Source organism: Equus caballus, chromosome 7 (genome assembly GCF_041296265.1).
Source record: "Equus caballus isolate H_3958 breed thoroughbred chromosome 7, TB-T2T, whole genome shotgun sequence".
In the NCBI taxonomy this organism is placed as follows: domain Eukaryota; kingdom Metazoa; phylum Chordata; class Mammalia; order Perissodactyla; family Equidae; genus Equus; species Equus caballus.
The window spans coordinates 61,146,384-61,161,780 of NC_091690.1; the positions used below are offsets into that span (position 1 = coordinate 61,146,384).

At 35.6% G+C, this 15,397-nt stretch overlaps 1 protein-coding gene and 1 long non-coding RNA gene across 3 annotated transcripts in view; one reads left to right on the top strand and one right to left on the bottom strand.

Annotated features, from left to right (window-relative positions):
* Positions 1-15,397, bottom strand: part of TMEM135 (transmembrane protein 135) — a 241,190-nt gene that overhangs the window by 143,126 nt on the left and 82,667 nt on the right. For both annotated transcript variants that reach the window (XM_003365362.5, XM_023645602.2), the window contains one exon: positions 1,257-1,322. In XM_003365362.5, coding sequence (XP_003365410.1) covers positions 1,257-1,322 — 66 coding nt within the window. The remainder of the gene's footprint in view (positions 1-1,256; positions 1,323-15,397) is intronic.
* Positions 3,455-15,397, top strand: part of LOC138925025 (uncharacterized) — a 28,108-nt gene continuing 16,165 nt past the window's right edge. The window contains exon 1 of the long non-coding RNA XR_011440656.1: positions 3,455-3,663. This is a non-coding gene — a long non-coding RNA (uncharacterized lncRNA). The remainder of the gene's footprint in view (positions 3,664-15,397) is intronic.

Genomic DNA, 15,397 nt, shown 5'->3' on the forward strand with positions numbered 1-15,397 from the left:
GATCCAAAGCCAGCTGCTTTAACTACTTCCTGTCCATTATGTAAAATATGCACATATCTAGTATGTGTTGATATGCTCAGAAGATCACTTATAAAACTGTCTTGCATACATTTCCCCAACTTTCTCATAACAGAAGATAAAATTCAAAAGGTCATTACCCCTCCATGAGAAAATACACAGTAATTACAAAAATCTGAAATTCATTTTGATACATTCTAAGCAGAGAAATATGTCTGACTTTATCAAATGGCACCACATACTGCAGTTTGTTGAGAATGCAAAGGGATCAATTAACTTTTTCTTGGACAGAATATATATTACAAATTAATACCAAAGTGATTTGCCAATATACAATTAAACATTTAAGATATAATTTCCAAATGATTGAACATTTTCACTTAACAAGCAGATATATCAATCGATAAATTTTATAGACATACAATGATACAATTTCACTTAACTCTTTAGATATTCACTCGCTTCCACTATTAAATATTTAGGTTATTGAAATATAAATATTACATTAAACAACACAGAACTTAATTCCAGAATAAGGAGTGCTATATTTTATCCTTAAGTATTTGCTAGTAGAATAGAAAAAGGAATATGGAGATGTGACATTATATTCAACCTCCACCTAAGTATGTCTTAGTGAGACAGTGAATAACGAAAAAGCAGACAGAGTGGTAATTAACCTGGTAATAATTTTAGAACTAAAGTTTATTTCAGGTGGTAGGATGGTTTTTTTTAGGAATTAGTAGGACCATTTAGAATCAAAACTTAGAATCTGTACCTTGAGCCTCAACTATAAGAAAGAGCAGAATAAATTCCATCTCTCTCTCTCTCTCCATACCCCCTTCTCTCTCTCTGTGATAAATGTCAACATTTCAAATTATTTTATCCTAAGAAAGAAGTATCAGATCTGTAGAACATAAAATAGGAATAAATAAAAAAGCATGGGATTATTTTCATTAAATATAGAGAGATATATATATGTGTGCAGAAATTATTAAATGTCATTTTCTTTTAAGAGTAAAAACAATTGGTAGCCTAAGATTAAAGGGCTCAGCAATTTATTTTCAACCCAAGATCTAGGTTCCAATATGACTGAACTAAAACAGATTTGTAGGGCAGATTCACTCAATATTACGTACATCAGGTATTTCTCAATTTGTTATATAAAGCGTCATAGAATTCATCACATTTTGTTTTCTATGAATTAAGAACTAATAATTATGTCAAAATTCTCATCTTACCTCTCCATTTCTTAATGTTGTGATGGTTCCTCTTGCTACACCCATTCTAAATAGTGTTTCCGTGGCCTGTGAATGAAAAAAGCAAAAATATATCATCTGTAATCTGTATTCAACTATATATCCCAACCTCAAAATGTAAAAAACATTCAATACTACATTTCCAGAACTTCTACAGAAGCATCAATAAGGCATAATAAAAGCTACAAACTGTACTTTATACTCCAGAAATATCATTTTCAGAACCTTTTAATGTTATCAAGAGCCCTAACTGAATTGTTTCAAAGATTATTTTGATCTGCTGGTATTCTTCCAGGTCTTTAGTTTCAAATTAGTATACTTAGATAAGTTTAAATCTTAGTTTAATTAACAAAGATTAAATAAAAATTTAGTCCTTGGATTCAATTCAGAAACTATCATTTACTCTGATTTTGAATTTCCATTTGAGTTCAGTTCAAATCACTTGACTGCTTCTGAAATACTGACAGAAAATGAAGTAATTCAGTGAAGTCACATATTAAACAACACCCAAAAAGACTTACTGCTTTCTATATATAACAATGAACAATCCTAAAAGGAAATTAAGAATTCTATTTATGATAGCATCAAAAAAGTAAATAAGATAAATACTTAGGAATAAACTTAACCAAAGAAGCAAGACTTGTTCACTGAAAACTACAAGACACTGCTGAAAGAGATTAAAGAATACATAAATAAATGGAAAGACACTCTGTGTTCATGAAGTGGAAGGCTTAATATTGTTAAGATGTTGATACTACCCAAAAGGATCTATAAACTCAACGCGTTTCCTATCGAAATCCCAATGACTTTTTTACAGAAATACAAAAATTCATCCTAAAATTCGTATGGAACCCAAAGGACTCCAAATAGCCAAAACAATCTTGAAAAAGAGGAACAAAGTTGGAGGACTCACACTTCCTGATTTCAAAACTTACTTCAAAGCTACAGCAAATAAACAGTGTGGTACTGTCATAAAAATAGACATATAGGCCAATGAAGTAGAAAAGAGAGCCCAAAAATAAACCCTTGTATACACAGTCTAATGATACTCAATAAGGGTATCAAGACCATTCAATGAGGAAAGGACAATCTTTTTTTAACAAATGATACTGGGAAAACTAGGTTTCCACATGCAAAAGAATGAAGCTAGACCCTTACCCTACATCACATACAAAAAGTAACTCAAAAGGGATTCAAAGACCTAAATGTAAGAGGTAAAACTATAAAACAACACTTAGAAGAAAACTAGGGAAAAGCTTTAGGATTCCCTGTCTGGTGAGGACCTGCTTCCTGGTTCCTAGATGGCTGTCTTGTTGTATCCTAATATGGTGGACAGCAAAGAAATGCAAGCTCTCTCTGTACTCTTATAAGGGCAGTAACCCCACTCATGAGGACTCCTCATCTAACCCTAATTACTTCCCAAAGGCCCCACCTCCCTAATAGCATCACACTGGGAGGCAGGGTTTTGACATGAATTTTGGGGGAACACAAACATTCAGTGCACAATAGGGGTATTCCAGTCAGAAGGAGCAGGAAGTACAAAGGCCAGTAGATAAGATCAGGCTTGGCTTGTTCAAAGACGAGTAAGATGGCCAGTGAGGCTGAGCGAAAAAGATTGCATGAGAGTATAGTTGAGAAAAGAGAGGATACAAGTTCAGTTCAGTATCAACTGTCCATACTGAACAGTATGAACTTCTGTTTAGTATGTGGTTTTAGTTTTTAACCTGGCATAAGAGGAATGCCTTACCAACCTTCAATAATCAAAAATATAAGTCAAAGGGTACTCTACTAAACATCAGGTTTAAGAAACAGTATATGAACAACAAAGAAAAGAATTTTAAGTTTAAAAACTGAATGCACATCTAAAGAAATCCAAAGGGTGAGAGGGATGGAAAACTGAAGAAAACTGACGTATGTGTACAAAATCAGTGTCATCAGTTGTACAGAGTTCATTGACTTCCCCGCCTTCCAGGGACACTGGGATCTAGGGCCTACATGAAAGACTGTGTCTGGGCTCAGAGCTGGAGACGGCCACTCCAGCCCTGGCCCCAAGGCACAAGTTAATAAGAAAATGTCTGGCGTCATGTTCCTTGTCTGGGCTGGCCACCCCGACAGGCACCTGACTGGACTATAGAAACATCCCATCCGTGGGAACAAAAAGATAGAAACATCCCATCCATGGGAATAAGAAGAAATAATTCAAAGGATCCAAATGTCTGAAACCCTGAGTCAGAACCCAGATAACATTAGAATAAAAGGGACTCACAAGCAGAGAACAACTGGGAGTCTCCCGGAGGAGAGGACACTCTGCCTCAGACCGGGACAATCGGCACTCCCGCCCGCCGTACAGACTATTGGGACCTCCCGGGCTGACTGTGTTGTGGATGTTGTAAGTACTGATTTGTTGTTCTTTGCTTCCTCGCTCCTCGTTCTGTTCCCCTTTATCAATAAACTCTGACTGCTTAAACAATCAAGTAGCCTTGGCAGTACCTGTCATTCCTTGCACTTTGTGGCTGCGGACAACATCAGTGTAATATAAATAGCAGTGTAAACATGTAATTCAGATATAAGGAATTAAATATCAGAAGAAATAAGGAAAGGGTTGCAAGTGGTTGCCTTTGGGTTGTGGAAATCAGGCATTTGGAAGAGGTGGAAAAAGAGTACTACTCTTTTTCTGCTAGCTTCGCAGCATACTATTTGATTGTTTAAACTACATGTAAATCCTTGATCAAACTTCTTTTTTAACTTTTAATGGAGTAGGTATCAACAGTGTGCAATTTCACAAAGAGATCAAATACTTTACAATTCTAACAGAGTAGTGCATATAAGAAAAGAGTTGAGGACTGAATACGAGGGTACAAAGTCAAAGTATGAGTAAACTCTTTCAAAAAGCTTGACAATAAAGGTAAGGAATGAGATGGAGTTGTTGCTAGAAAGAGCAGAGATGAGAGAAAGTTGATAACAGGATATTTTTAGGATAGAAGAGATTTAAACAGGTTTTTATTGGCTAAGTAGTAGTGGTCAGTAAGGTGGAACAAGTTACAGACACGGGAAGGAAAATGGATAGTGCTTGAAAGAGATTCCTGTAGAAGAGACAGGACCAAAAGCACACAGCCATCTGTTAGCCATGGTAAAAGGGAGAAGGTGCAAATACAGTAAATGTTTTCCCTCTCTCTCCCTCCCCTCTCTCTCCTCTTATCCAACCCCTCTCCGCCTCTGGCTCTCCCTCTCTCAGTTAGGATTCAGGATAATCTTCCAAGAACGACAAAGACACTGACTTAGGGACAGGAGGAGACTATGTAACACACGTAAAAGGAAAACATAAGGGAATGGAACACAGAACTGCCAAGCAATCATAAAAGCCCAGCTAAGGTTGAAAATCATAAATCTTTGTTGTTACAAATCCACATAGTTACGGGATCAGAAAGCTAGAGGGATTCATGGTTTCAGAACTGTCAAAGAAAAGTGAGCAAGGCTAGAAAGGATAAGGACTAAATGGATTAATTCAACTGTATTGGTAAAATACAGCATGTAATTTACAAATAAAAGCAAAATTTTTCTAACATTTTTTAAATGAGGAATAGCCATCTTTTGAACATTCCTACACACACCCCCACCCAAAAAAGGGGGTGGGGCGTTAATGTCTACATGCTAAGTAAGAAAATAAAAAACTTTCAGGGCAAACACTGCTAAATTTTGTGATTGCAGCACAATACGATTAAAATTCCAATTCATAATTCACTGAGAGAGTTAAAATAAGCCATTTAGGGGGAGTGATGGGGTTATCCACATACCCAAAAAAAAGCAGATTATAATCTAGTGATGTGATCAACAGTACTCATCTAGGTCAGGTTAGTTACTGGATATATTTGAAGAGCAAAAGGGGATAGGCAGAGGCAGCAAGCATTTGGGATGAAGTATGCAACAACCTGTCTAAACCAGATCAAACTACTTACTTTTTTGTGTCTCAAAAACCCAACGCAGTTTGAAGATCTAATTCTTTTTCTGCACTTTCTCCAGGAGAAGAATACCAAATTCAATCTTTTGTTTCCAACTAAATTGATTTATTTCATCAGCTCTTCCCGCCAACATTTTTAAGGATGTCTCATTCTAACAGCGTTGTGTCAATTCAGCTCAGCTTCCTTTGATTCCATAGGGAAGCACTGGAGTGCACAACATTCTTTTGACTTCTACTGAAGAGACTGCTTTTAATTTACTTGTACCCAAACAACAACTAACAAGTGTCAAAAGCAATGAGCTACAGGGCTAATTCTCAGCATTGGTAAATTTACCACCAGCAAATTCTTTATTGAAATTTCCCTCTCCTTGAGTTTTGATAACAACTAAAATGACTAATACTAAAAAGATTTTCAAACATTTTCTGTCAGTGGCAGGGAAAATAATCATCTATAGGTCCTTGTTTAAAAATAGGTTATCAAGAGATACTGCTTTCAAGAAGAATGTTAGAAAAAAGACACAGGAGACACGAAATCTAGATGTAATAAATGCAAAGTTATGGATTGGATTCCTGTGTTTGTGTGTGTATGTGTGCAAATCAAAAAAGATCCAGCATGTACAGTGAGGTGATAACAGTAGTAACCTCTGGGTGTTTTTCCTTATTTTTAACTTTCTACTATGCACATATACTGTTTGGTAATAATAAAAATACAAAGTTAGAAAAAGTAATAATTTTGTTACACTAAAAGATAAAACAGATTTAAAACAGAATTGTGAAATAACATAAAATGTTATAATACATGCAGTACTACACTGAGTAGCTCCCAAAGCGAAAATAATAAAAATTCAGTACAGACTCATGCTCTTACAGTGCAATACTTTTTAATTTATTAAACCAACACAAAATAAGTAAAATTAACAAGAAGAAATATATATTTGATATACTTTACCCTGAAAAGCAGTGTGATTATAACAACTTTAAAGCATCATATTACAGAGACTACAATGGGGTAATTTAACAGGCAGTTTATAAATATTAATACAAAAGTTGTATTTAGCAGATATTTATTTCCTATTAGTCAAGCAACTAGAATTCTGGTTATCTTATTTCCACTAGTATTTACTATCTGGACAACCTTAGGCAGGTCACTTAAACTCTCTAAGCTCTGGCCTTCCATAAAAAGGTGATAGCTAATATCCATCTGTCTTCGTGTGGTGGTCAGTGCAGGTGTTAACATATGTGAAAAGCTCTGTAAAGAGCTAGATAAATGTAAAATAATAAATCCAAGGTCTAATTTAAGACAGCACTTCTTGAGAAGAAAAGATGTTTGAGAAATACTAATTTTGATTTTTCAAATGTAAAAATAAGGAATGCACTAATAACAGACCATGAATGAATGAGCCTTAATCACAGTTGTGAATATGAAAAACAAAAGTCTATGTCAAAGAGTCACAGCAGTCCTGTTTTATGACTCTCTCTGTATTGTTCTGCTTCACCAACTAAACAGTGAGGTCCTGAGGACATGAATTATAATGTATTTATGTATTCCTAGCACCTCACGCAATATATAACAAGATAGCAGAAAGATGAAGAAAGTAGGTTTTAGAAGCAGACTGTTGAGTTCAAATTCTAGCTTCACCATGTGTAAGAGGTGTGATCTCACACAAGCAACTTCACTTCTTTGAGCTCAACCTCATCATTAGCAAAATAACAATAACAATGGTACATAACTCAAGAAAAGCTGTAAGTGCTCAATAAATGATAATTGTATTATTATTATCTCAAAGAAAATACAGAATTCCAATTCTATCTTATAAAATAGTCATCAGATTGCCACTAAAAATTGCACCAGATGGCAATTAAAAATGTACTATATAAAACAGTCAACCATAATTAGCACATTATGCCATACGACCATTTATTCATGCTAAAATTCTTGACAAGACAACCAAAAAAAACAGAAAACTTACATTACTTCAAGAAGATTAATTTAGCAAAAGTCTTCCGAAATCATATGCAAAATTCATTCCCCAGCTGTTTATCCTGGCCATAGAAGAAAAAAGATTTAAATACTGAGGCTTTTAAGCACCAGCTGCTTTCCTTCCTTATGATGATAAAAATACAAAATAAAAAATAGGAAGACTGAGCATTAGCTATATGCTTCTCACAAAAGAAGCAGTGCATGATACAAATCTAATAATATGTATGTATTCAAAATACACAAATGCATTAGCATAGCAACCAAGACCTTTGTGATATCCCCAAACCATCTCACTCTTCTCTCCAGGCAGCTGCCTACAACCCAACCCTTTTCCAGCTCACTAATTATAATTCATAACTTCAGGGCCCATGCACTGCAGCAGCTGCAGCACAGGGAGCAAAACCTCTGAGAGAAACTCTATCTTTCTGGCCAGAAAACAGGGAAGAGAGGTCCAAGTGAGCCAGAAAATGTAGGGAATTAATTCCTGGTTGTTGGAGGATTTTCTGTCTCTTTTTTCTATTGACTCTGCCCCTAGATAGGCCCCAGTTATAAGATGAAGCAGCAACAGTGCAGGTAGTTAAAAGTGGAAAAGGAATTCTGGTTTTTTCACCAAAGTCATATGGAAAGGAGACTTCTGTAGCCCAAAGAAGAAAAGAAGAATCCTCATTGTTTTTTTCAGCCACTTTGTCCCAACGGCAGGCCCTGTTGACCGGACGTAGCCATAACAGTAGTGCAGGCAGTTTAAAACCCTGATAGAAACAGTCTTTCTGGGCACAGGACTAGAAGAACAAGGCCCAATGAGACAGAGAATATGGGGGGTGGGGGGCGGGGGAGAACAATTCCAGAAAGGAAGAGCTAGAAAAGGAGATTCCCCTAAGTAAATCTGTGTTTTGACCTGGCACAAGCACAGGGCTCACGCATAATCAGCACATGCACAGAACAGACCCAAGCAGCAAAGCAAAGGCTTTGAGAGCAAAGCTACAAGTAAAACCACCACTCAAGTCCTAGAATGACCCATGAGTGGCACATAGATGGGAAAGACCCAAAGTAGCATAGAAAAGGCCTCGAACACAGAACTGACACTGTAACCACTGCCCACTGAAGATGAAACCTAACTTGCAGTCTGAATCTAACAGTTGAGACTACTTACTATCACTAAAAACACAACAACAAAACACTCTCTAGAGGATTTTAACAGGATCCAGAGTCCCACAACATGATATTCAAAACATCTAAGATCAATCCAAAATTACCCAATCTGCAAAGAACAAAACTCAAATGAAAAACAATCAGATGTTGAAATTACAAGACAATGTCTATAAAGCAACTATTCTAACTGTGTTCCATGAGGTAAGGTTAAACATACTACGAATGGAAAGAAAAGTTCTCGGCAGAGAAATGGACACTAAAAAAACCCGGAAGCTTTGGAACTGAAATATATAATATCTGAAATAAAAAATTCAGTGGATGGGGCTCAGAACAGAAAGAAGATGAAAGAGGAAAGAATCAGCGAACTTGAAGATAAATCAATAGAAATTATCCATTCTAGAGAACAGAGAGAAAAAAAAGATTAAAAAAAGAAAAGAAAAGAGCCCCAGACACTTGTTGGAGAATAGCAAAACATCTAGCAATTGTATTAACAGAGATCCAGAAAGAGAAAAAACACACTGATACAGAGAACGTCTGAAGAAATAATAGCTGAACATTTCCCAAACTTGGTGAAAGACATACTTTTACAGATTCAAGCTGAGGAACCCCAAGTAAGATATGCTCAAAGAAAACCACACCTAGACACATTATAAACAAAATGCTGAAATCCAAATAAAAAGAAAAAAATCTTGAAAATAGAAAAAAAAAACCATACATATTACATATAGTGGAACAACTATTAGAATGATTATAGATTTGCCAGCAGAAACCACGGAAGCAAGAAGAAAGAACATCTTTAAAGCTCCAAAACAAAAAAACTAGAAACCCAGAATTCTGTATCCAGCAAAAACATCCTTCAGGAATGAAAGCAAAATAAAGACATTCTCATGTGAAAGAGACTAAGAGAATCTGCCACCAGCAGAACTGCTAAAGAAATTTCTATAGGTAGAAGAGAAACAATCCTAGAGGGAAACCTGAAACTTCATGAATGAAATAAAAGCAAGAAAATGGTAAAAATTTGAGTAAATGTAAAAGCTTGTATTCATTCTTTTAAGATCTTTAACATATAAATGACTGCTGAAAAATAACATTGATGAAATTTTCAAGGTATACAGACCTAATATATACAAGAACTGTAACATAAGTGGGGAGGATAAAGAGGCCTGTGTGGTTGTAAGCCTTCTGCATTTTAATAGAAGTGGTAAAATATTAATTCTAAGTAGACTGTAAAAGATTAAGCATGTATATTATGATCACTAAACGAACCACTAAAAAAGTAATGCATAGCGATATAGCCAAAAATCTAACAGACAAATTTAAATGGAACAGTAAAAAATATTCACAAACCAAGGAATGAAAGAAAAGAGGAAGAAAGAAGCAAAACAGAGGGAACAAAAAAGTAAAAAGATAGTGCACCTATTTCAAACAATATAAGCAATTACATTAAATATAAATGATCTAAATCAGAAGTCAGCAAACTTTACTGCAAAAGGACAAATAAATATTTTAGGCTTTTCAGGTTCTACAAGGTCTGTCATTGCAGCATGAAAGCAACCAGAGACAATAAATCAATGAACAGACATGGCTCCAATAAAACTTCATTTAAAAAGCAGACAGTGGGCTGTAGTTTGCTGACTCCTAATCTAAACACATCAATTAAAAGACAGAGATTGTGAGATTACATTAAAAAACATAATTTCAAGATTCAATTCAGAATTCTTCTACTATGCTTTCCCTGCCCCCTCACGGTAAAGAATAAATGTTCCTCCTAAATATAAATATTTCTACAATAGCATACATTACAAATGTATTTTGCTTTCTGAACCACATTTACTTCGGAAACAGAGAATAGCTTTTATTTGTATTCATATCCCAGTGATCTCAATAAATGCTCTGAATATTAGATGACATGGACATACCCTTTCTTCTGTGTGCCAATTATGCAAGGTGAAAATTAAATTTAAAAAATAACCTCACATCAACTCTCCAAAAGCTACCCTTGGAATAATATTTGTTAATGCACATAAAATTTTTGCTTTCTAATAACATACCTTTTCCTCATAACAAAGTACATACGTAGTACATATGTAGTGAATGAGCGCATTTTGGCTCTACTTTGAAGCCAAGATGAAGTTTCACCATCCCCAACATAAATTTATAATCTAGTAGGAAACTCAAAAATACATGATAAACTTAATGCATCTCCATGTGATATGCTTAGAGATTAATCTTCATACTACAATAATATCATCTGACTATTACAGAGACAACTGAAAGACACCTGGTAGAAGGTGCAACTCTAGACAGTTTTCTGGAGAGGTAAAACATTATGGTTGCATAGATTGAATTCTAATGTTTATTTCAGCCTAGAAGGTCGAAGGTAACATTTTCCTCATCACAAACAAAAAACTGACACGGAGTAATCCCACGTGCTAAGAAATAGCAGTTTAGGGACCAGCCCCGTGGCTGAGTGGTTGTGTTCACATGCTTCACTTCAGCAGGTGTTTCCCAGCAGGTGTTGGCCCAGGTGTTTCGCCAGCTTTGATCCTGGGCGCAGACCTAGCACCGTTCATCAAGCCATGCTGAGGTGGCATCCCACACAGAGAAGCCAGAGGGGCCTACAAATGGAATATACGACTAGGTACTGGGAAGCTTTGGGGAGAAGGAAAAAAAAAAGGATTGGCAACAGAAGTTAGCTCAGGTGCCAGTCTTTAAAAAAAAAAAAGGAAAGAAAGCACTTTACATTGCCAAACATTCATCATAAAAGGAATGGATTTCTTTAGACCAGAGATCATCAAACTATGGCTTATAGGCCAAATCCTGGCATTTCTGTAGAAATTGACAATCTGACTATAAAATTTATATTGAAATGTTAAAAGCACAAAATAGCCAAAACAATGTTAAAAAATAACAAAGCTGACAGACTTATCCTACATGATTTGAAGATTAATCGTAAGGCTTCAGTAATCAATACAGTGTGGTATCAGCGTAAGGCTAGAATCCAGAAATAGACCTACACTGTGTGTTCAGTTGATTTTCTACAAAGATATCAAGGTACATGGGAAAAGAGTACTCTTCTCAACCAGTGGAGCTGAAACAATTGAATTTCCTAACAGAAATATATGAACCTTGACCCACACTTCACTCCACACACAAAAACTAACGCAAAATAGAACACAGACTTAAATGTTCGAGCTCAACCTATAAAACTTCTAGAGGAAATACTGGAAAGAAACACTTGATAATCTTCATTTAGGCAAAGCTATGTTACACAGGGGAAAAAAAAGAAAAGAAAAAGAAAAAATTAAAGAAAAAGTTCATTATGGCAGATTGTACTATCCAAAGATGGCCACACCAATATACATCCTATCCCACGTGTGCTTCTGAAAATGTGAAACTGACTCTCCTCCATATGTCATATGTTTCCTCTCCTTGAACCTGGGACCTTCGAAACGACCTTTGTAACCGTAACTGAAACATAATGAGGCAGAAGTCATGCTGATTTTAAGGCCCAATCATAAAAGGCAAAGTAACTTCTGCCTGGCAGTCACACTTTCTTTGAACACGTGCCTTTGGAGCCCCAAGACACCATGTAAGAACTCCAACTACCTTGAAAGCACCATCCTACAAAACCTACATAGAAACAGAGAGAGGGCCGCTATCTGAACATACAGCTAGCCAAGTTCTCCCAGCCCAGGCGCCATTCATGTGAATGAGTGTTCATATGATCCCAGCCCTTAGCTTTCAAGCTGCACCAGCCGATGTCAAGTAGAACAGTAATGGGCTATTCTGGGCCAGCCCTTTCCAGACTGCAGATGCATGCAAAGTAAATACGATTGCTATTTTTAGCCACTAAATTTTGAGTGGTTTGTTACACAGAATCAGATAACAATAAATTAATAAAATGTGTTTCATCAAAATTAAAAGCCTTTTGCTCTTTGAAAGATTCAACTGAGAAAATGAAAAAGCAAGCTACAGACTCAACAGAAAATAGCTACCAATATATATCTGACAAAGCACTTGCATGCAGAATAAATAGCTCTTACAGCTCAAAAATAAGACACACAACCAAAAAAATTAAAATGAGCAAAAAATTCCAAAAGATGCTTCCTCAAAAAGGAAAAAAGATACATACACATATGCATAAATATTCATATATATGTATATACTGTATATGTATATACTGCATATGTATATACATGTATGTATATATATACACACACATATACATACATACACACACACACACACATATATATATATATATATGAACAGGCAAAAAGGTGTTCAATATCATTAATCTTTAGGGAAATGCAAATTAAAAGCACAATGAGGGGCTGGCCCAGTGGCACAGCTGTTAAGTGCGCACATTCCGCTTCAGCAGCCCAGGGTTCGCCAGTTCGGATCCCAGGTGTGGAAGTGGCACCACTTGGCAGGCCATGTTGTGGTAGGTGTCCCACATATAAAGTAGAAGAAGATGGGCATGGATGTTAGCTCAGGGCCAGTCTTCCTCAGCAAAAAGAGGAGGATTGGCGACAGATGTTAGCTCAGGGCTAATCTTCCTCAAAAAAAAAAAAAGCACAATCAGATACCACTACACACGTACCAGAATGGCTAAAAGTAAAAAAATTGACAATACCAAGTGATAGCAGGAATATGGAGCTACTGGAACTCTCATACGTTGCTGGTGGGAATACAAAAATATACAGTCACTTTGGAAAACAGTTGGGTAGTTTCCTATAAAGCTAAACATACACTTCCCATAAGACCCAGCAATTCTATCCTTAAGTATCTACCCAAGAGAAATGAAAACATACGCCCATTTATATGAATTGCAGAAAAGCCAAAATTACAGTCACAGTAGGTTATTGATTGCTTGGGGGCTGGGACATGGGGAAGTGAACTGACTGCAAAGGAGGAAGAGGGACTTCTTAGGGAAGAGAGAAATATTCTATATCTTGATTATGGTTGTAGTCACACGACTATAAACATCTGTCAAAACTCATCCAACTGTGTACTTAAAACAGGTGACATCCATTAAACATAAAGCTGTTTTTAAAAAAGAATGCACACCTGTCTCCCTCCCCAAAGCAGTTCTCAATTAATTGGTAATTTAGTTCCCACCAACCATTAGGAAAAAGCTGGGTACTATCCTAATGAAAAAATTTTTAGGAAGGATATTTACTTCCTTTAGATATAGATGTCATCTTAAATTTACATAAACTAGAGGCAGAGGTAGAGGTTGACCAAAGCAGAAGAAAATGAGCAGTAACACTAAAGCCAACAATAAATGCAAGAGATGAATAATCTAGGACAGATAAGACAAATAGAGCCTGCATGTTACACTCATAGGAAGACTTAGGGATGCAAGAAGAGTAAATTGCTATGAAAACTATGCATTCCATAAAAAATTCTACACATATCACCATTTAAGAACCATTGCTCTAACATACACTTAACTTGATAATTAAGGAAAATAAGGACTAGATATAAAAACCGAGCAATCGGCAAACAAGCATCACCAATCTCACCTCATCTGCAGGTGAGTGTTCTCGTACCATCCACCATTTGCCCAAGCAGAAACTTGAGTCATCCTTGAATCTTTCTTTTCTCTCAAAAATGTATACTACTTCAAATAAGCAAAACTTATTATAGTATTATACTTACAATACTTATTATAGTAATTACTTATTCATCTACAATTCTCACTAGACTGTAGGTTGTATTTCACTCATCCTTATACCCCTAGCACCTAACACCTGAGAAACAGTCAGCACATGTTGAATGAATGCAAGAATCAAGAGCTAATGGGTAAATAGTGGTTTGGAGTATGTCAAGTAAGCACTTATTTATTAATATTTTGGGGCTATGTGCTTTACCAAGGTGTGAACAAATATGTCCCAAACTGTATTATAACAACTTCAAATGGTGAAAGTATAATCCATTAGCTTTTCATGTTAATGAAATGAACTTGATCTTTTTAGACATCATAAATGTCATAATCTGTTTTCATTCAGTACACAGGAAATATGCATTACATATGGAGACAATGGACCTTAGCAGTGGTTTTAAGGTTATAAAGAATGTTACTTCTGTTTATAGATGTGGGTTGGTAAGTTATCCAGGAATTTAAACAATAAGCAGATGGTTTGTTTCCAAATTGATAGCAGTCATCTGGCTATAAAGAAGAGTGTACTTTTGTAAATATATGTTCTGTCATATTCTATCCAATGTGACATGATGAAATAACATACCATGTTATGTTCTGCTTTTCCTCTCTGAACATAACGAAACTTAAAGAAAAGCTTGGGGAGGGGGGGGTTCCCAACATTGTTATCCTTTTAGACTTAGAGTCAAAACAAACTAAGAAAGGAAAACAACAAACAAAAAAACACAAATGCTGATATTTAGAGTTAGACTTCAATTTTATTTCAAAACAATATAATAGAGTTGAGTCACTCTTCAGCTGAGTTTTCTCCAACCATTAAACGGGATTGATCCAAATATTATAATAATTGAGTCTGTTTAATTTCAAATTCAAGAGTGGCAAATAAAGAATTATATCGAAATTTGGCCTTTCATTTAAATAGCACATAAAATTTTTTTAAAGTAGGTAAGATTAGCACACAATAAATAATCGTTAGATGACTATACAACATCCCTCCACCTTCCTTCACTTCCTTCCTCTATTCTAACAAAATGCTTATTTTGTTTAGGTAATTCACCTTCTTTTACAAGGCTATTAGCTTAACTACATCAATAATCTAATCCCATTCCTCTTGCCAGTGATTATTTTAAATATCAGTATATGATATCAGATATAAAGGCCATTTCGTAATAATAAAGGGGTCAATTCATCAAGAGGACATAACAAATGTTTATGAATCTAAAGACAGAAATTGAAAACACGTGTCAAAAATGAATACAACTACATGGACAAATAAGACAAAGCCACAACTATAGTCAGAGATTTTAATACCCCTCTACAATAACTGACAGAAAAGTAGAGAGAAAATCAGCAAAGATAAAAGCCTG